Source organism: Varroa destructor, unplaced genomic scaffold (genome assembly GCF_002443255.2).
Source record: "Varroa destructor unplaced genomic scaffold, Vdes_3.0 BEIS01000005.1, whole genome shotgun sequence".
Lineage (NCBI taxonomy): Eukaryota > Metazoa > Arthropoda > Arachnida > Mesostigmata > Varroidae > Varroa > Varroa destructor.
Window position 1 is genome coordinate 33,753,386 of NW_019211458.1, and position 22,461 is coordinate 33,775,846.

General features: G+C 38.6%; 1 protein-coding gene across 7 annotated transcripts in view; it reads left to right on the plus strand.

The window, feature by feature from the left end:
* Syt4 (Synaptotagmin 4) overlaps positions 1-22,461 on the plus strand; it is an 82,253-nt gene that overhangs the window by 23,844 nt on the left and 35,948 nt on the right. For 3 of the 7 annotated variants that reach the window (XR_002673592.2, XM_086989286.1, XM_022807045.2), the window contains 2 exons: positions 7,151-7,387; positions 9,348-9,508. Coding sequence is in view for 6 of the 7 variants with exons in the window: in XM_022807045.2 (XP_022662780.1) it covers positions 7,151-7,387; positions 9,348-9,508 (398 nt within the window). In the remaining variant the exon portion in view is untranslated. Of the gene's footprint in view, positions 1-4,741; positions 4,759-5,770; positions 5,986-6,776; positions 6,800-7,150; positions 7,388-9,347; positions 9,509-22,461 lie in introns of those variants that run through there. The other 4 variants (XM_086989284.1, XM_086989288.1, XM_086989285.1 and 1 more) reach the window with 4 other exon arrangements.

Consider the following 22,461-nt stretch of genomic DNA (forward strand, 5'->3'; position numbering starts at 1 on the left):
TGAAGCAATTCCTGAGATCCTTTTGTCTAATTCTTAGAGATTGTTCATGATTAAGGAAGATCCACAGGATACGATTTTAACTAGATAAAAGTTTCTAACCTGTTGTATGTTTGATTAGGCAGAATAGACGGTATCAGTTGGGCCTAACTATACCTGGGTCGCATTCAAGGTCGAACTGCGTTTGCGACTGTTTTACATAAGCACTTCGCTCCTGTTGGAGCACCTTTCCCCACTGTTGGAAGCCTGCTAGCACGTTACACTCGAAACGAAGCCGAAGGGTCTACCTAGGTAATGCTGTATTCACATGATTGGGTTCGAGAGTATAAAATCACCTATGTGATATGTGTAAAAGGTCATGCTAACTTCTACGGCACTCGATATTTAGAGAAGCTGCACGATGCGTAAAGCCTAAATTTACCTAATTGATTTTTGCTAAAAATAAAAAAAAGTAACCACGATGTAGTTTCCCATGAAATTATACATGCTGTATTGACGACGATGGTGATCCGCTCGGATCCGGACGATAAGGTTTCGATTTAAGCGTTTGCCTTTGTTTTAGAATAACTTTTCATAGATGCACAAAATAATTCTACATTAAAACAAGCGCCATATAGGTTAGTCTATATCGTGTTGTCGATAGATAGTGTCGTGGTTCTAAACAGTTCGCTGAACTTAACTCTATTTTACGGTTAATCTCCTACTAATCAGCCGTTATCACCTAAGTACGTTTGTCAAAACTTCTACGGCCTCATTGTTTTTGTCTGAAAACATTATTGCTAACCTATAGATTAACAACTATATAACGCTTGCTATCGCATTTTTAAATAAAGTAACACAATGAAGAGGAACCGTTTGCAACGTAAACAACTTATCGCGATGTCTATAGGTAAGGCAATATGGATGAAGGGCCCACATTTGGGAACCCGAATACTAAGCCCTGGACTAACCCAAGTCGTCAATGCCAGCCATCGCTAAAGTGAACGCTACGCAGAAACGAAGACAGCCTTTATTTCTACATAGTTCGCAGGTTAGAGTGTAACTATTCCAAAAAATATTATTTTCAAGATGTACATTCGTGCCTTACACATATAAATGTAGCCTAATACTATCTAATTCCGATATTTATATTCAATGCAGAAAAAAAGTTGTAACCGAAATAGATTGATTGTGACTTTCCTTCATCATGGTACGGCTAATTTACTATTGTATAGGAACTTCTTGTTGTGATTAGTCAGCCTAAAGTTATGTTTCAGCGATATCAGCGAGGGCATGAATAAGGCGTTCGTTTACTAAGGTGTATTTATTTTTCGCGACACTCGCATATATTGCACCGTTCAGGAAAACAGGACCGTCAATTTGCATAACGTAATTAAAAACAAAATTGGCATTGTCGAATATTTCCATTGCCTTTTACTTCAAGCCAATTCGAGTGCCAACAACATGCCATCCTACCATGACTAGTTCCCATACAAAGCCAGGATACGCACATCTTAGAAGCGTTCTCTGAACAATCGAGAGCAGGTGTATATAACAAATTTAGTTTAGTTCATTAATAATGAAGTTCGATGTGAGCGTTTCAACATGGGAAGAATGGGGTTCGTTTGAATATAATTCCTAATAAACAGGCTTTGGTTCATTACGGAAGAAGTTATTTTATGATAACAGATATTGGTCCCGCGACGCGAAATAACGAAACGTGCGCAGGTTTGATGAACGGATTATGAATAGCTAGAAACTAAGGGCTCATGTTTTTCTTTTTTCTTCAAATATGTATCTGGTCACGTACGTTCTAATTTACCTAGCGAAGAGTCGTGCATTTCAAAAAGCACTGGCCGTGGCTTACTAGTGAAGGTCCTGCAGCACTACGTCGCCAGAAACTCTTCTGTGTTTACTGAGTATGGTAATGAACTCATTATTCGCTGAAGCCGTCCATCTCAGTATTTTTTTCTCAGTACTTACAGGCAACGTTTACCACGTATTGTGTTAGCTACATCCTAGCTTTTCTCATCTATCAACGTTTAGACGTTGGTTAGACATGAACGTTTTGGTCCTGCCTAAAATCACGGAAGTTTTTCTCGGGCATTTGTGAAATTAGCAACTAAGCGATCTATCAGGGCAATAAGTTGCTCACACAACCTGTGTATGAAATTTTATAGGCCAGTCAATTCTCTAAGCAAGTTGTCCCATTGAGCTCGCTTAGTACCATAAAAGCTGTGCCGCAATCAGCATATGGAAAAAAAAGAGGTTTATCGAATTAAATATGAGCGTCCTTTGCAGTGCTATAGGTAATCTCGACATGGCAAAAGCCTTTCAAAGGAGTACGTTCTGACGGTAGTTCGGGTACAAAATACGCGGAGCGGAAATCAGGATAACAATTAAACTAAATTTCGTGCAGCAATGAAATTCATTAACATCTATGCAAGCTATAATTAGAAAAGTTGGCTGTATAGTAAGTATAATTATCATCCCCACGAACATACAGAAGACTTATTTACCCGAGTTCAAAATAAAAAATATCTCCAAACATCAGCTTATCTCATCATTCAGGCACATATATATACGCATTCATAACATAAACGCGTGTACTTGTAAGACAGTAGCACAAATTTTGTTTGTAATAAATGCACATTTCGAACGCCTGTTTTACCTATTTCCTACGATTAGTTGTTTTTGCATAGAACAACGCATAGACATGAGTCGATTCGACGGTGGTCTATTGAAAACACCTATATACTGACTCAGTCCTAGTATTATTTCAAAGCACATGGTATACCGGCGCACAATATATCAGAACGAAGGCTGAATACTTAACTGTACAGTTACCAGTAAATTATTCATGTTTTACTCGGGCAATAATTTGTCAGATTAAGTAACCATGCTAATAACTTAACCATATAACTTTATTTTAAAAGTTTTGAGCCCTGTTTCAGCATTGCAGTGCAAACATTAGCCGCTTCTTGTACTTACCAACAATTTGATACGAGCTAACTGGCTGTCGTATGTCACGGTGAATATTTCATCTTGTACCTTAAACCTAAGGTCGTGTTGAATCGTCAGCATTTGTCGATTTTTGCCGACAGTTTTTACTGATTGACGGCAAACTTTTCGATGTGCACTATCAAGATTCGAAGTGGCACTACATTATCGAAAATGCCCCGCTTACATTTGGCGTGGCCTTTTAATATTGTCAGTATTGACCGCCAGAAAGGTTCATTTGTTTGCCCTTTTCCCTTTGGCCTGTGCTTTATACTATGCTAAACAAACAAATATGCAAATAAATGAAGTGCAAGTACAATAAAAAGTACGTCCGTCTATTCGTATCCGTATATATCACAATGAAGAATGCTGTTACACCATACTTATTAAATACAAAATCAACATTACCTCCATATACACATATCGTAACTTGCAATCTTTCGAAGACGAGAACGTGAACGTGAGGTACACGTGAAGCTTATGAGCAAGTGTTGTCTGCTGTAAACTTAATGGTCACCCTACAATGAGAGCTACTAAAAGCGGTATTACTTATATCAGTACGAATCTATTGCCTCTGGAAGTGCCGATTCCAGAATGGCTGGCTTTAAATTGTCCTACTGGGCTTCTTGACCATGGTCTGTTTTTTTCTTAGTCAAATCAGGCGAGTTCAGTCAATTTGCCTTGCACAGTCATCTCTACAGATCCTCCCGTTGACGCTAGCACGTTGGTCATTTTTGAGTGGAATCCATGTGCAAGTAACGTATCATCTCAGCCTGATGGCTGATGACAATAACGATTTAATAACGAAAACTTGGGCCGCGTTAATCAACGATAGCAAAACGATGACTGTGACCGTTCTGGATGCAGGTAATTAAGTTAGATTCGCCTCAAAGCGTCTAAATAGGTACTTATTGGCGAATTACAACTTATATAAACGTCTATAATTTACTGCGTCAGAGAACCTTCATAAACATCATCTACATGTTAGTAACGTCTACTGTAGTATAATATATCTATGGTTATTATTCAAAGAAGCACACTTTTACTATAAGACCTTCTCTGTCTTCGTTTACGACATTCGTTTTTATTGTCTGCTTCTCCAATTATTTGGTTACTTGAGTACCGCTTATTGGCATTAGGTAACAGATAGTCTTCAAGATATGGTTGCGTGAGACCTAACTTGGGGTGAGCCTTCTAGAATTTCAATGACTCTTTTTACCAGTGTCCGTCGGTTTCTGTTCTGCATAAACATCGGCGTGAGACCCTCTAGGCACGGGGTTCGTCACTTACTTCTGTGAGCGTTATCACGCAGTACTTTACAGTGTCTGTTACCAATGGCTAGCGGAAGGCGACAGCATCATCTTCGGTGTCATTTGCTATCCAGCTAACCACCTTTATATATTATAGATCGAGTCCGTACTAAATAGATTTATACAGGACGTGTAAAAAATGTATGCACTGTTTAAAGGGACAAAACTTTCTAGCTATTTTTTTTCTTATAAAAATATTACTAATTTGAAATAATGAGTAGACGAAAATTTAAATTCGAACGAAGAAACTTTATTTTAAAATACCATTGCAAGCATGAGCATAGAGCAGAAACACAATGATGTTATTGCAAACGGTTTCAGACAGATCTATCTACGTAACTTGCAAGTAATCGGATAAAAGATGAGTTTGAAACGGATGGAGCCATTGAGGATACGCACAGACAACGTCTCGGAAGATTAACAAGCTTCATCAGCCAAGGAAAAGGACTATAACGAAACATTTAAAAAATCTGTAAGCCTGTTAAAGTGTCAAAGTGCACTTGCGGTGAAAAAAGTTGCTATTCAGTAACGGTATGGTCTATTTCACAAGCAATACTTGAAAAAATGCGAGCAGAATGCACAATTTTCGGGTAGGGTTCTTTGAAGCGATGAAGCTACAGTCAGGATACCTATTCGTAGATCTACATTCTATATTTAAATTTATTGAAAGTTACAGTACATTGCGGCATTTCAGACAAAGGAATTACTTGAATTTACTGCAAAACGAATCTTTTCTGTCACAAATTTGGAACGATTTCAATGGAAGGAGCGAATCTTATTTCTAATAAAATTAAGCATCTTTATTATATTGTTGTGATTTAAGAGCACATCTTAATAGGAACACTCAAAGCAGATGGGATGGACATGATGATGATGATACCGTGTTTTTTCTTTAGGCCTGACGCCAATGGGTTTTTCCTTTGAAGGATACCTTAAAAATGAAATACACGCTAAAGACCCGATAACAGTGCATGATGTGAACGCCGTAATTAACCAGGAATGGGCCATAACACCAAATGAAAGACTTGTTAAAGTTTTTCCTAACGTGTTAATAACGCGCTGTTGTCAGCGGTATATTTATACGGCATATTAAACGGTAATCATTTTGAATATCTGTGGTAGAAAAAATGTTATACACTTCATGCAGATTGATTTGTAACACTATACGTAGATTATATGTAAATAAAATGTAAAGTTATTCATCTTTTACATTGTGTATGTCGATGATAATCGAGTTGCGCTATATCTACGTGCGATTCCTAATAATTGCTTGATCTGGTCCCCTGCCTTTTGTTGTCTGGGGAAAGATTCACGCACCCGGGGATTCAGCTTGGTTTGCGAATGTCCAGTGAATCATCCCTTGGGCAGGCGACGAACAGCTCGGTTAGTGGCGCGCAGATGGAAGCTAATCAAAACAGCAACAAGCGCTGCCAATACCAATGTCGCTGTTTACTAGTGACCACTCGCGCGGTATTTGGCGCCCTGTTAGCGTAGTATCGCGCTGGGTCGCTTGAGGACGAATCAAACATAGAGGAAGAAAAATAGCGCAATGACTGACTAGTCAGTGATGGCCATCCGGCCTAAGCAAATGTCGCGCACTGAAAAAATCATCATGCATCAGTACGGCTAACGGGAAGTAAAAGTCATTTGATTGACTGATCAATCCACAGACTCGCGGCTAAAGTTACTCTTTGTTTAGGTAATACTTTTGTTCAGGAAAAACCCGTTGTGAGGGTGTTACGTTAGAGGTCGTTAGAGGCTCATTCTGCATTTGTCACGTGTTTGCCCGCGTAGCTTCAGCGTTTAATCTTATTGATACACCCATCGCCTGATTAGATTCCATCTTTGTGCGTGTGTTACGTATTCGTATATTATTTGAATGTAAGCATCATATAATGCTATAGTTTTCTCCAGCAACACTATAGAGGCCGACTGCCGCGGTTTACCTTGAAATGGCGCGTTTATTTATTCTTTTGCCTCTCAGACTTGATTGATCATTAGAACAAATAAATCACATCGCATACTGAAGGTCTCTGTGTACCTAGGTTTGAATTAACGGGCTAGACATGAAAATCAAGAATAGATTTTTTTGTCCGAGTTCTTGAATTAATAAGGGCTTGAAAATTTTCGAATGTGAAACAATAATATATTAATACCAATAACCACCACTATCTGCTATTTAATGTGTCAGTTGCAAGGTTTTTACATTCGCGTAAGTGTACGTTATAAGCGTAAACTATATAGTGTTGTAAACATTGACATTTGTACATAAAGATATTATAGAAAAATATCAAGCCGTAAGTTCAACAACTGAAAGATTTCAACAATAATTTTATCGTTGCGCGCATATAACGCATTTGCCCAAGCGTGACAACTACACAACCCGTACTACAGAACCAGGCGTGTGACGTAATCGGGTCAGCATAGGTTACATTATGCTCTTATAAGCCTATTTAATGCTCTGTCGTTAACTGTTTACCTCTTACATAGGTGCTGCCAGGCCTCGTTAAATCGTACGTTTACTTCAAATTTACAAAACGTGTCATATCTACTCGAATTTCTAGCTAGAGCGAGCTCTAGGGTTACGGATTATACGGAATCTTCAACGTTCCTACTGCTTAACTTAATCAGTTGTCAATTATGTGTACCTCTTTTGACGACAACGTTGAAAATACATGCTTGTAATAATAGTTGCTTATCTGTATATATCTGATAGTTAGAAGATTACGAGACACGCAAACATAATGAAACAACACAATACGGCACCAAACATCCTTATCCTACCTGAGCTTATGATACAGATATGGTATACGATAAAGTTACTGACTCACTAATTCTGTTTTATCTGCGCTTGATATTTTTAGGGGCGGGTCCACTAATCGTGGGCGCCTGTGTCGGTACGGCTCTGTTTGCGGTCGTTGTCGCAGCTGCTACTTATGTCTGCTATCGGAAGAAAGCTAAAACGGCACTACAATCACCAGGATCTTACCATCTGCAACACTCGTTGAAGAAGGGTCCCGGCTATAAAGATGGCAAACTTACAGGACCTGGCGGGCTTATGTTCAGAAAGACGCCGGCTGTACGCAGCCCTACTGGAGGAGGTGAATAACTAACTCCATTTCAATTCAGCTATCTCCATTCAATCAAGCTAAAAAAGCAAAGCACAACTCTAATGAAAGCCAACAATGTTCAAGTATTTGTTAGGTTCGCCCTAAGGCGAGCGTGATTAATGTCATAACCACTCGTTTCCTCTGACCACCAGAAGAAACGTTTCAATTAAAAACACCACAGCAAAATAGAGTACTTTTTTCGTGTCGATAGGTTGGAGGACTGTGAGAAAAATTACTCCTCAAGACCTTGAATTATACGCTATCTCAGCAAAAACGACTCTATCCTAGAAAAAAATAACTATCTAAAAAAGTATTATTTACAGCTAATATCGAGGTTTCCACAAGGCATACGAGATGGCAAGGAAAAATACACTAGTGACCCACAGGTCTGCTATTATCCTCCTTAAATTGTGTTAAGCTCTTATAAACACCCGCTGAGATTACTTTATTGTTATTGAAGTGTTATCGAATCTCAGAATTTACAAAATATCAGAACTATTGATTAAACTCTGCAGTTGATAAGCGTCAATGATTAAACTCGAATATGTATCCGAAGAATATGGCTGATATACCCTTAGAAGCTGGACGTGATTGGACAATTGCTATCATTGTCAATATTCTACGTTGAGATGCAACACCGCAATAGGCTCACATAAATGCGGTGGATGTCGCCACAATTCCTTTGGACATTTGGTTTAAGTCTATATATCTGCGTGGCAAAATATAGGAAAATATCCTTTTAAGGGGTAATTCAATAAGCAAGTATTATCGATGCTACAATGAGGTTAAAAAAAGCTTCTATACGGGCCACTTATCTATTTGGTAAGTTATGGTTTAAGGAAGCGTACTTTCCTATTGGACGTTGCTCTTCCGGTTTAATTTTCGCTAAGCGGTGCTGTGCGTGGCAGCGCAAAATATAACCATGCATAGAATAAGAAGCGTTTCAAACTAGCATTATTAAGTTGATTGTATTTTGTTAGTTTAAAAGGCATATAAGCGTCACACGCTTTATGAGACTTGTATGACGGGATTTCGAATAATTCCTTTCTTAGTCAACAGCCTAGGTAGGATTAGTTGCCTACGTTTTATGTAACTAAAGTGCCTATATTCTTGCAGTGTTTCTCGTGACGAGTCTTAAACCGAATGATTGAATATACAACCGTTTCTTATATAACAAAAGAAACATCACGACGGCGTTTGTTTTCCATTAGTACCTGTAACTGTTTAGGACACATACAACGATACTAAGTTGCCTCTATTTCAATCAACAAATAGGTTATATCGATGTTCAAAATTAATTAATTGCGAACACGTTGTCGAAATTACCTTCTCGGTGTGTACTATCAAAAATTTGCTCCCACTGGAAGATCTAGTCAGGTCGGGTCCTGCTGAGCCCATCCGGGGCTTCTCTAAGACTCCGTAAAACGGCATGGTAACCGCTTGCCATAACTATTATTTGAACCAGCGATAGCCATATGCTAATAACTACTATGTCAATGTGCTCATTAGCCAACTAGGCCTAACTGTACTTAAATTAAAATTCAGCATCTTTTAATATATCGCTAGTTAATTTGATTTCAAACAACGTAGGTTAGTGTTATTTTTCTTAGGTACTGGTGAAAGTCAAGCGCTAGCATGATAGACTGAGACAGAGCATTCGGCGAGATACATTTTTATTTTAAAAATCATTTCAGGAACTTAGCAAACTACGTTAGAGAAATTGATTGTGAAGTATAGAGCAAACTGCGATTGAGGTATATCATTCATTATCTCATAGAACCAAGGAACATAATAGTGAACTCTGATGGCAAATAAAAGTTTTAGTAATCAAAGGAAGTAGCTGTTCATTCATTTTAAAGGGGTCATATTCAAATAGATGAATTAATGAGAAACGTTTGTATGTGCGTAGAACTGCAAGACCTAAATCCGATTGTGACTTTGATGCTTTTAGGTTCGGGCCCTATTCTGAAGACATCCCCGTCGCCAACGGGAAGCAAAAGTCCCCCCTCGATAAACACCTCCCCAACTCAGGGTGGTCGCACTGTTCTTTCTGGACAACAGCCCCATCCGCCAGTCACTAAACCGGTTGTCCAGCAGCACAAACCCACACCGGTAAGCATTTTTGGAATACGGAGTTAAAGAATTCTCGTTTAATTGTATTGCTACATGCGAATCGTACGTTTCCTAGTAAATACGACTTTCATTATATTCACACCTGAAACTCTGAGCGAACTTGCGTCAATGAACATGTCTCGATAATTTTGACGCGTGGTCCGAGTTTGTGATAACGACTAACTTTACACTGGCTAATTCTGACAGTCAACAGTGACTCCTTTCAAAAAAGACAAGTCTACCTGGGTTTAGACGATCTGTCGCCGTGATAGCTTAGTGCGTAACGTATTTGCCTACTAATCTTAGGGACACGTTGTGGCCTAGGTCCGAACCCGGGCATAGATAGACTTCGTTTCGCGCTGAGAGCCGGCCGTCTGATGGAATGCCTGACGATGATACTGGACGTAAAACTCGGAATATTTAAGTTTAAAAAGTTCAGGAGACGAACCCGCGAGCTTTGCATTACGTCAATCTCGCGTTGATTAATTTAACCCATTGCTAATGGATTGAGTGGACTTGATTCGTGTTACATTTAGCCTAACATTTGAATAAATATTTATTAGAAATTCATTCAAAGAATCGCTCAAAAGTATGTTGGAGGTTATTTTCATCTCATTCTTACTTGGGAAACAAAAACTACCGATTGGAATTTTGGCCTTTTTCCACGTCCAAACGTCAAGCTTAGATATGAATTTATCTTCCTTTTACTCAGTTTATAGTAGAAACTATACCTTCAATATAAATCGCTATATTAAGCTTTCATCTTTTAGACGACATTTTCGATTCGCAAACTGAAATCCGGCTCTAAGAACATGTATAGCATTCGAATTCAGCCATGGAACTGCTTGCAAAATATACTCCCCGTACATAATTGCCCACGTGAATATTTGACTGCCAGTTTGTTTGCCAAAGAAAAGACTCTCTCTAGGATGTAACTCGCGCTAACATCTGCAACTTATCCGCAGAAATGAATAACAGGTTCTGATCAAAAGAGCGAAAAGGCGATTCTGAAAAGGTACCCCATTACCGGACAGACGTCACCTAATTTGACTTGCGCTATGTCCAGCCAAATACAAACTACAATATAACAATATTTGATTCGTATTACATTTACTCTTTCCATTTCAACAAATGCTCCATCCGGCAGAAAGTATTAATACAATTAAAGAAACCGAACTGATATGTTCATATGTCATTAATTATGAGCCATAATAATAACAACAAATATAAGATATTTACCGCTAAACTATAAACATGCGAGAAATCGAAAATCACCCCCTTAATACAGTTCAACATCCACTTTGTAAAGCTTGAAAGGCAAACAAGTTTCTAGTATAAGCTTGTCATAGTTTTTCAATGGTTGCCGAGAAGATAGCAAAAACAAGCAATTTGCTCAAATTTAAGCTACAAACTTTATCCTCCAGAGAAATTTAGCCTCCACATTACGTTCTTCCCAAAGTAAAACCCTAGCGACCTAAAAAAATCGGCTCGATTCGATTACTTGAAGGGGTCAATTTAGGTCAGACGAGTAAACGAACAGACAGACACAGAGTTATAGATCGTAGACTAGACAAGCTAGACAGGTAAAAACGTCTTGACAATCTCAATAAAAGTAGGATTTTGCATATTGTACAAGTGCAAAAAGCTTGACGAGAGTGTATGGTGCTCTGGATTTTAGAAAGCTCAAATTTAGAGTACTACAGGACAACACAGTGCAAGCTTTTATAAGATGTCGATAATTTGTGAAGAACGAATATATTTTATTTGCACGATATAATACAAAATTAACATACAATGCTTTAACAGAACAGTACGAGTTGCGTTCTCTTAAGAGCACAATCTGTGACTGTGTTTGTCGATTACCTAGCTACGGGCCTGTGCATTTATAATTTCTGTATTTTAGGAAATATGAAAAGATAATATACATAGAACTATCGTGTGCTACGTGATGTGGTGACGAATCTTTGAAATAGTATTTTTTCTTGCTTCGAACAGTATTGATTTGGACCATAACGACGTCTCCTCTATTCTAGTATCCGTAGAGGCGTGCGTAGCCTAAGCCTCTCAACATCTATATTATTCGCTACCAGGCCACGTCCAGCTAGACGTATACCTCCGAACAAGAAGCACCAACGGTCAAAGCATTTATCTCAGAAGAGGATGCATTAAATACGGCGCTGCCGCGAAACATTAAGGGAAAATCAAAAGTCCCGATCCTGCGTTGGTTGCAATGTCTCCTCACTATACACGTTTTTTATACTAGTAACAAAGCAAATACATGCCGACTCTGTCATCCGATGAGTGCTAACATATTGTAATGTTTTTTTTTGCGTATCTAGTATGTACCGCTGTCACACTTTTTGTGATACCCGTAGAGTAAATAGTATATATATATATATGTATATATAATTGCATTTAACATTTAGCCTCTCCAAGAAATATTTATTATTGTATGAAATTCAAATAAATAACATGTTTATGCTGTTATCCTAAACAGACCCTTTTGATTTTAAATCGGGTATCATCTTTTGCCGTTTCCTTCAAGACTGTTAGAGTAGTCTGCCTAGATGGCATTGCATGTCGACGCACGAGTTTGTTGCCCCATAGGCTTATTTTAAACGCTGTACTTTCGTCCTTCGGGAATACAGGCCATTCAAATGAATGACAAAACAAGCATGATTCAGTGTCAGTGAGAGAGATGTGCTTCATACCTAGGAGCAGCGACGACTTAAACTCTTTAACTTGATAAATATCTGCATTTTTGAATGTATAATACAGGTGCGTATTTCGGTTTGAGTGTTTCAGACGCATAGCTTTAATAGTTTGAAACCCATAAAGGAAGAAATATATAAAGGAGGTAAAAAAAATTATAAGGTGAAATCATATTGCTCCTGCCTCAACAATTTTATTGCTTGCCCTGTTCCTTGTCTGTGCTCATAACTTTCACCTTTCGTGCATATATAACGACGACGACAAAGCCATACGTGTCTATATATTCGATTCGAATATGTTGCACTCTCTGTAGGGTATGAATGTCCTAGATGTGCCAGGTGTCAAAGAAAAATAGTGGAATTGGCTGAAAGACCTGCTATGTTGAATGCCCTGTCTGGTGTTAACACAACGGTTTATTGCCTGCTGCACCACTTTCTCCTCTCTTTTCGATGAACACTTTCCACTCCTGCTTTTTCTGTTTTTGCGCTATGTAAACCTTTCCGGTCATACCTTAACTCTCCTATACCATGAGCAGCCTCTCGAGTGGCGGAAAGGCTGTAACTCGAGGCTATAAATTCGGTGGAGTCGACGGATCCCAGCTGGTCGACTCGAGCAGTCATGTGCAGTGGTGGAGAGGTTTGCGGACCGCGATGCTAGTGCATAGCTAGGACAATATGTGGGAGTAGTCCTAGGCGTGATCCTGCCGGTTGCTTTGATTAAAGCAAAGGGAAAAGTAAGAAAATAATGCCGATAATAGACTCGAAAAGCATAACTTAGCATAACATTCATGTAGGCGACGTCAGAAACTTCTATTCAGTTTTATTTTTGGCTGGCAAACAAAGAAGTGATTTAGATATAAATTCGTATTTTATTGTACCTGCAATTACTATATAATAGTAAGTTTGATCAAGTAGAACGTTTGCATTGAAATTATGCCTAATACTACACAAGCTATATGTCCTTGAAAGTTGTAGTAGGAAAAATTAGCGATATGACGATTGATGACGCTCGTCGTTCAGCGCAGTACCTAGTACCTCTACGTATGCCTATTTTGGTGCAACTGGTATCATACATTACTATTAAATTCACCAAATAATTTTACTCCCTTCTCGTTTATTTCACCAGCGCTAGAGATTGTCCTCATGTAAACAAGAAAACCCTGGGCTACTTTTGTTTCAAATTTTGAATGCTATTGCTTACCATATTTGAAGCGGGGAATTTATATTCTAGTACCATTAAAGTTTATGGCTCAAAACAGCGGAACATATGTCCAAGCGTATCCCAGTGCAAAGAAAGATACTTAACAATCAATATCCCAGTCGGCGATAACAAATGCAAGATAACAGGGCATGGGATGCGATGGTGTGGCATAAGGTTGTATATATATAATTAGCGCTAACTCGTGACGCTCCGTGTCTGCTTAAACTTGGCGTGAATAACAGAATGCAGCTAGAAAAAAAAGTGATCGAATATCGTTTTATTAAGTTTACGACATCACATGTACCATATGTATGATACATATTATGGTCTTGTTTCTGATATTTGGCTTAGTTTTGGATCCGTTGGTACTAAGGTCCGGCTGCTGAAAGAACGTTGGCATAACCCTCTCGATCTTTCATTACACTGATGCAATTTCACTTTAGCCATATTTATAAACGGGGCGGTGAAACTGTCATGTCCCTGTGTCTGCAGTCCTGCCGCCTAGGATTTTCTAGTTCTCTATAAGTTCATTCCATTCAGAAATATCGCTTTGAAAGAGTTGATTTTACGTTGTCGTTTTATTAGTTTGCTCAATTTCACTTATTTAAACAAAGGATGTGTGAGGGAACAGACGAGACCTGGTCGCTTTGTACCTATGAAACAAACACGCGGTACACGTCGAGTCCAGTGGCGGACTCTGACGCCGGAATCACATAGCTGATCTGCACGTCCCTCTGCATCACAGAAGCCCTATACAGTCACGTTCCATGGAATCTGCCATCCGTATCCCTGTACTAAATCACTAATGACAAGTGATCTTTTGTTGCCGGCTTATTATTACCACCATACAACGCACAAAAGTGACTCACTAGGCACAATAGAGGCGGAAGAAAGGCAAAATACAGACAAATGGGCAAACACACAGGCTAGCGCTACCTTTTCATTGCTTCTTTAGCAAAATACCCAAGACGAAAACGGACCCAGCCTAAAACAATTAGGTCATTTGAATGTGTTTCACTTGTACACATATCAAAGCTGTTTGTGATTAAGAAATATTATTAGAGCTTCAGTGAAGCGTTAGTTACTTGCGGCGGGAATTATTCCTGCTACATAGTTGACAACGGCTTCACAGAAGGCATGAACGTATAGATGGCAAGTAAGCATTTGTACATTTTAATATTACTCAAGCGATCGAAAAATACTTTTGGCGTATTTAATGTGTTGTTTACTATGTAGTCAAGCATAGAACGATAATACAGCAGGCCGCAGCAAACTTACCCGATAGAAGATAATATCCTTAGTCACAAAATAATGTAAATAGGCAAATTAGTGTTATTAAATCGTTAGAAATAGCGCCAAATTTAGATAAGGCTTCTGTTGACTTTCTAAAGTTGTCAAAACAAAATACAAGCTTACTTCTTATTAACTGAACTGCTAGAGGCCTACCCATTCGGACTTGCTAGGATGTTTAGCAATCCTGACATTTTAAACACTGAAAAATATGATCAAAATGAACACGAAAGGATCATGTGCAAAGCTAAAGCCTAAAGCCTGAAAACGCAATCAGGCCATGCCAGTCTTTTTGTTGACTAAATACTAGGACACTAGTAATCAAACGTGACGTAATGATTTGTAATTATTCAATTTTTTTTCACAGGATTAGTTCATTTATTTTCAATCGAAGTATGCATCATTACTATCTGTGGTATTCTTTTGTGTCGTTGTTCTGAAAGTGCGAGAATTTATGAAGTCTCGAATAAAAATTTCAGCATCATGTTAAATAATTTTCCTATTGAGAAGTTGTCGCGATTCTGAAAACAAAAGATAACCTGTGGGAACAATGTCTTATGAGTACGGTGGATGTCAGAGAGCTTCCAACTGTAATTTCTTCATTTCGCCTTTATAATTTACGCGGTTAGACACCATAAGCTTTTGTAGCTGTACATTTATTTTGGTAATTATGATTGTGTGCGATTGTCATAAAAAACTAATATTTTGCCAGAAGACTGGGTCGCTACTATAACTTAGGAGCAAGAAAAAGCTAGTATCACTATTTCTAATCCCCATTCAAATCATGCAGCATATATTCGTAACTTTCTTTTTATTCTATTCCCAAATCAAATTGGAACCCGATCTTTACATACACCAAACCTTAGTGCTAACACTGGTGCACTTTGGGATGGGTCGGCTTTTACCGTAACTTTCAACGCCATATTATACACCTTCACAGGGTGGTCTTCAATGAAATTTATTTTTGAGTTTAAAATTTTCTTCGCAGAACTTTTCGGACCAACGGCTCATACTGTTGCTTGTAGTAAAGTACAAGATTTAAATGGCGAGCTGTCTCTGCCATTGTAGTTCCAAGATGGAATCTATGTTCGTAAACTACTGAACTTTTCTGATCTTCTATCGTTCACTACAACTCGCCTGTTCAAGGCCTGAGTGACGATGGCGGGGGGTAAACGGTCCTAGATGCCAAAGAGCACAAGTATACCTCAAATGTAACGATGCAAAATAATCACGAAATTTTATTAAATGGCGTCATCTTGAAATGTGAGATTCATTTTTATGACGCTTCATGATTGAATATTTCGTTTCTCACGAAGGCGACTTTTAGAAATATATGTATAATATGAAGAAATATATGAATGTAATAATGGACTGCCTGTTATTAGCTTTGTTGAGCTAGCAAATACAATAATAGAAACCTGGCTATTTTATTCTATCGGAATATTATCACCGACGGCGAAATATATTCAATTGATTGACAGAAGGCGATTCCGAGTGTTGTTACAGAATCGGCAAGTGGCGTCGAGAAAAGCCCAAGATAATGTTTACGAAGTTCCAATGTCAGATTGTGTTCCATGCTAAACGTTTGACCTCAGAGGAACCGATACATAGTAGAAAGAGACGAAAATCACTGTTGAGGTGGAACGGATAAAAAGTCATTGTCAGGGGGATATCAAGAGCTAGATTGGACTGATCTGCTAGATGAAATCGAGCTGCAAAATGAACTTAACAAAATAATTTCTCGCCAAATTTTTTTAGGATGCAAAAGGGACGTATGTGAGTTTTTCAGTGCTTTGTATACTCAGGATCTGTGCAAGAAACGGGTTGTTTATTTACGGAAGGGTCGCCTATTAGTTTATCAGACTAATTACCGATTATGCATCGTCAGTTGTGGTCTGATGATGCGGGGCTGACTCGTTTCTTTATGATAACGAACTTCACCATACACGACGAGGTCCCTATAACTTCCGAGAGATACGAGAGAAGAAGAAACGAAATACCATATTTCGTGGCGGAAAAGATAAGTCGTGAACAATATGGCAGTACCGACTTTTGAACTGGAAATATTTAGCTATTAAAAATATACACCCGCGTCGAACAGTCTGGTAAAGAAACGCTTTTGGAGGGATTTAATATGGCCTGTTATCGATGATTCTGTTCCTTGTTAGTTTCTTGCGTATTATTTAATTCAATAAAGAACTTATTGTGCAAGTATTTACGTTCATACGTTTGAAAGTATTTCTAGATAACTTTTGGCATTGAGAATGTATTAGGCAACGATGTACCCGCGATTTTTGTCGCTTATTGGACGTAGTTTCAAAAAGAAACTCTTACATATTTCAAGTGAAGGCCTCAATTTTATGTGGTGACTCATACGGTACGAAGCCATTCACACTTAGTAGAAATCGGTCTAAGCTCTATCACAATGCAACCGAGCTGAGTAGTCTGTTACGGTTGCGCATTGCACATGGGGATGCACACATATTGGACTCTCAGTTATGTCGACGCCTCGCCTCACTTATGTGCGTAGAGACACGTCAAGGTTCTACGCACATAAGTGAGGTAGATTTAATCTTATCAGAAGTTCCAACTAAAAAGGGAGGACGAAAGTACAGTTGCGCGCAGTTGTGAATATTTGACGGCAATCGCCCTGTCTGCATAGAAACAGACAAGTGCTACTTTCCCCGTTGGCGTTGCTACCAGACGTAGAATTTCTAGGACGCTAGAAGGATGCTAAAACACATAGGCATACGGTGGAAAGGGGAACCCGGAGATATCGATGACGTCAAGAAGCGAAAGGGAGGTCTCCCCCTGCTCTTTCCCTATGGGCACGGCCAAAAAAAGACCAGCCCTTCTTGCTATGCAGGTTTTCTTCTGTCTTTGACTTCTGAGTAAAAGGACAAACAAACAAGCTACGATGTGATAGCCTTTTCTGTCTGATTAAGTCCGTCATTGAGTTGGTGGCAGCTACCAGGGTATAGAAGGCCCGCTGCTCTCACCAGGGACGTTGCCACGGAAAGCGGCAGCACTACGCAGTCACAGTGTCAGAGAACTAATTTAAGCTCCTCTCTATTAAGCCCCATCTCCTACGCCACATTCCTAAGACCATATAACATGCACTCAAAGCTCACTTCGTAAACATACATTTTCTACCACTTTCCCAAACCACGAAAGCAGCGTTGCAAGACATTTCATCATAAAACTCTCGATGGTTCGAGTTAAGCTATCCATAAAACTAGTTAGCTTTTCTGTACCTTTGTTTATATAAAAATTGAAACGTTCGCACACTCACGATTGATCCTTAATACGCTCATTCGTCTCGGTTAAAAAATCTACGATGAGCTTCGCTAAAATCCTTTTATTAGAAATTATAACATTTTTCAGTGGATAAGCCCTGCAGCGATCCATATGGTTGCCAACATAAAGTGCACTCGGGCGAGTTACTATATTTAAGCAACAGCCCCAGCGCTAAGCATTTGAATTTAAACGAATCTCCAAATTTAGAGAGGTAAAGAAAAACCAAGTATCGAATTATATGATTGTGTCCGTAAAAAGTTTAGAGAGATAAAGAGCATGCAGCATTGTGATTTGTGGGAGAAACTTGCTCTAGCCAACATTAATAGATATATCATTTTCTTTTTTTAACATTGTTACCCGTCCCATGCATCAGAACTGGGTTATCTTTAAAAAAATGAATATATATTAGGGTCAATCAGAATACAACCCAATGTAACACTGAAGAAAAAGACAAAAAAAACTTGCTTTGTTGCCAGCGGGCCGATTTAGGTGTTATGTTTTTGACTTCGTGGAAATCTACCGCATTGCTACAGGGGCTACGCTAAACTATTGACACGTTGTTATAGTTTTGGCTATAGCTGAAGTTTACGTAATATATAATCTGAAATCCTCGAAAATAGCATAGTGCAAAGAAGCTTCAATGCACTGTAAACCTCTGTAAATGATTTAACACGGTAGAAGATCCTTCCGCTAACAGTGGAGCTCGATCATTATGAGAAACAATATATCGCCTCAACATCTCTCAATCCTTCACAGACACGATTTTGCGGATAACTTTAATATACACATAATATAGGAAATACAACTGTTCCGGTTAGCGCAGTACGTATCGATGCCGTCTCTGATGTAAATGAAATCTAAATCTAAGACCAGATGATGACCCAATTTATCGACAAACCAGAATCCGTTAATAAAACTAATTTTTTAGCGTACCAATATGAAGTTTGTTCCATATCCTGCAAGTACAACCTCGTAATCGAGTGCTAACTTCCATACGATATTATTATACAGGGTGGTCTTGTGCGCTATTCGTATGCACAGAGGATTCATCTTTTATACGGCCCTTTGACGTTTCACGAGCGCGACACTTCTGCGCAACCAGCAGATATAGCTTCATGTTGGAATGCCAAACTATAAACCCTATATACATGGCGAAAATAGAAGGCTCTACTGTCAATTGGCAAATGCAGTAGGTGTATCAAGAACATGTCAAACTGATAAAGCTGATATATATATATATATAGATATTCGACAAATTAAACTTTTCCCAAAATGATGCATTACGGCAAATAGAATATCACTACGACACCACGTAGAATCGACACGACTAAGTAATATAACGATAACTTGCTAAACCTAAAAATGTTTATTTTGCATACTTATTAGCTTTCTCTGCGAGTGCTCCGTCAATGGATATTGATTTCCTGAAAGTACTAGCCCTATTTCTAAACCTTCACCATAACAGATACCCTTACACGAGGCTAAATGAGCTGTTTTCCATTTTAGGTTTATAATATTCTATTGATGAGTAGTTTCTTGTAATTGTATTTATAGACTCCACGAGATATTATTCGATTTAGTTATTGGAATCGCGCAAAGACGAAACTGTACATCGATGATCTGAAACTTGTTGTGGAACCCGGTCGATCAGAACAGAAAGTAAGTTGGGCTTATATCTAAATGGCACGCTTTTCATACTGGATGTACAACACAGGGATCGAACAGTGAACTGCAAAATAAGGCGCTGACTAAGCAAAATTTATTGAAGAGTCCAAGCAGCGTGTTTTTGACGTCACTGATATTTAATTGAATCGTGCAGCTGATTATAAATAGTACACGTTCGTATGTTATGCGATCCTGCCTGTCATACTGAACTCACTGCTTCTGATCTAAAATTTTATGCGTTCCGTATAGTATTTTGTTGAGGTGTGCTTACTTTAGAGATAAACAAAATGTAATCGAGGCAGAAAATCAGAGAATACTAGACGGATCCGGAGGCTCTGTCCTGTGCCTGTTTTGTCTCTTTTGTTGCGCTTCACTGATATTACACCCAACGTAATCTGAACTATAAGATATATCAACAGTTATTTACTTGCAATTACCCTTCTGCAATTTTTTTTACCAACCTGTTTCAATATGTTTGCCAGAAAGCTCGGACAATTGTAGATATGTCACTCTCGTAATATGTTGGTTTTTGGTAGACTTCTGCAATGCCAGTACGAAATTTGTCAAGTTTTGGTTGACTAACTTTGTTTCTGGAGCGCACTCGAATAAGGTCGGCCGTCGGCCAACTTCCGAGAATCAAACCGGCCTTCAGCTGGCTTTTAATAAATCTCGTCATTGATATAGTTAGCTAACCTATTGATTCTATTACTGGAAAGTTACCGAAGCTGAAGAATTAACATCTTTTATATGAACTATTTATCACTCACTATATTAAATTAAGATTGACAGTGCTTTCATCATGGCGACAATGGTGAAGAAAAGCGTTTGTTTTAAGCTCCTTCCGGTTTCCTAGCTAACTAAAAGACTTAGCAACCAGTATACGCCATCCCAATAGAGCAACATAAGCTTCGGAGAGAACGCCTTACAGAAACGGCGTGCCAGATCAGGGGAAAACAGGCCACGCTATGCACTCGGCTATATACAGTGTTTTTTGACTTGAAAGAAGCCTTCAAATTTGCGCCCAGGGACCGGGCTATATTGGTCCAGATCGGTCTCCCTATGAATTCGCTCAACTTGCTTGCAGCGATTCTACAGATGAGCCGAGCAGCCATCAACGACGGAATAACTGATTTTCCCTTTTGGTTCAGGGGCATAACGTAAACCAGTTTTTATTCTCCATCTATCTAAAGGACCTTCTTGATCAAATATGAGGGCCGAGAAAGTTGGTCGAGTCGTTTTTCATGCTTAGTGACAAATGAGCAAAACCGATTCCACTCTTATCTGCCTTTAGTCACAGATTTGGGGCTGACCGTACATCAGACCGTAACCAAGGCAATAAAGTTGAAAAGAGGAGACAGAACAGCGGCTACTGATATCTAGCAGTCTACCAAGTAACCTTGTCTATTCAAACCGGTTGCTGCACTAGGGGGTTGCTTTTCTGCACAAATGGCCGAGGTCTCAATACGAACGCTACTGAAATATGCAATAGGACAGCGCTGATCGCATACGGGATTAAATCGCTTCATTGTTAGTCTCTTGCAGTCGCTCGCAATCTTTAAGCAGCTTCAATTATAGCAGGGAAGATTTTTAGTGGCAACCCCAAAAAACTTAATTACGTCGAAACTTTCCTCCAAAAAAAAAACACTGGGATTACATATAGTAACCCGAAATCGCCTCACGTACGACCCGTCACTGCTGTCTAAGGAACAATGTCGTTGTCTTGAGCTCCCAGCAACGGGAGCCTTCAGGATGAAATTTTGCTGAAATTGACGAAGATCTGTTTTCTTTGGGTACGATCGGAAATAACGAGTGGAGACGAATGAACCAACTAAACAAACAAGTGATCACTCGCTTTATCATGCATCGATTTCGCATTGATTCCGCAAGAGTCCAGAATTTACGAGCTATACTATATATGTACAGGTTCGACATCCCGGAAAAATTTGGGTAGATGTTTGTTGCTCCCTGATATAATCTTTTTATATCTAGCAAATCTCTCAAATCAAATTTATAGACTTAACAAGTCTCGTATAGTACGTATGACGCGGCATTTTCAATGGCTATATATATGCTCTTCGACAGTAAGATATTATCTTGTTGATCTGTATACGTGAAATTTTAGCACAGATGAAGGTGATTAAGTAAGATATGATTTGAAATTAAAATCAACGTTACTCCGGGACATCACTAAGGCTTAACGTTTTTTTTGCTATGCTTTGTTTATAACAAACAGTTACGTATTACATTGCTAATGAACATATCATGACGATTTTATAGGTTTCGGTTGATATACCTATTCTCTTCCTAGGAAGCCACCAAGGCTTCAGGATTTTATGTTCAACTTTATATAATTTCCTACGTTAATAATAATAACATAATGAAAACAATCATTGTCATATTAATTCTGTTTCTATGACGTCATAAAAGTAGATTTTTCCATTTCATTAATCTTTTTTGACAATAGATATTTGCTATGTTTCTTAACATGAATGAGAATGAATCAGGGAGTTTTTTTTTTAATATTAAAATTAAGTTTACATTTTTCATCTCAGTTTTCTAAATAACATGTCTTGGAAATTTGCTCACATAGCAACTAGTAATTTTTAAAACGGATTTCCATCCCATTGTTATATAAACAAAGCAATTAGATCCAGGAGATCTAAGAAAAATGTCAATCTTAGGTATAGGCATATATATTGCATTTTTATTAACTTCGTCGACGTATATTAATAGAACATTATATTATACCTTTACTCTTCAAACGTCACTTTTTACTCGAAAACAAAAAT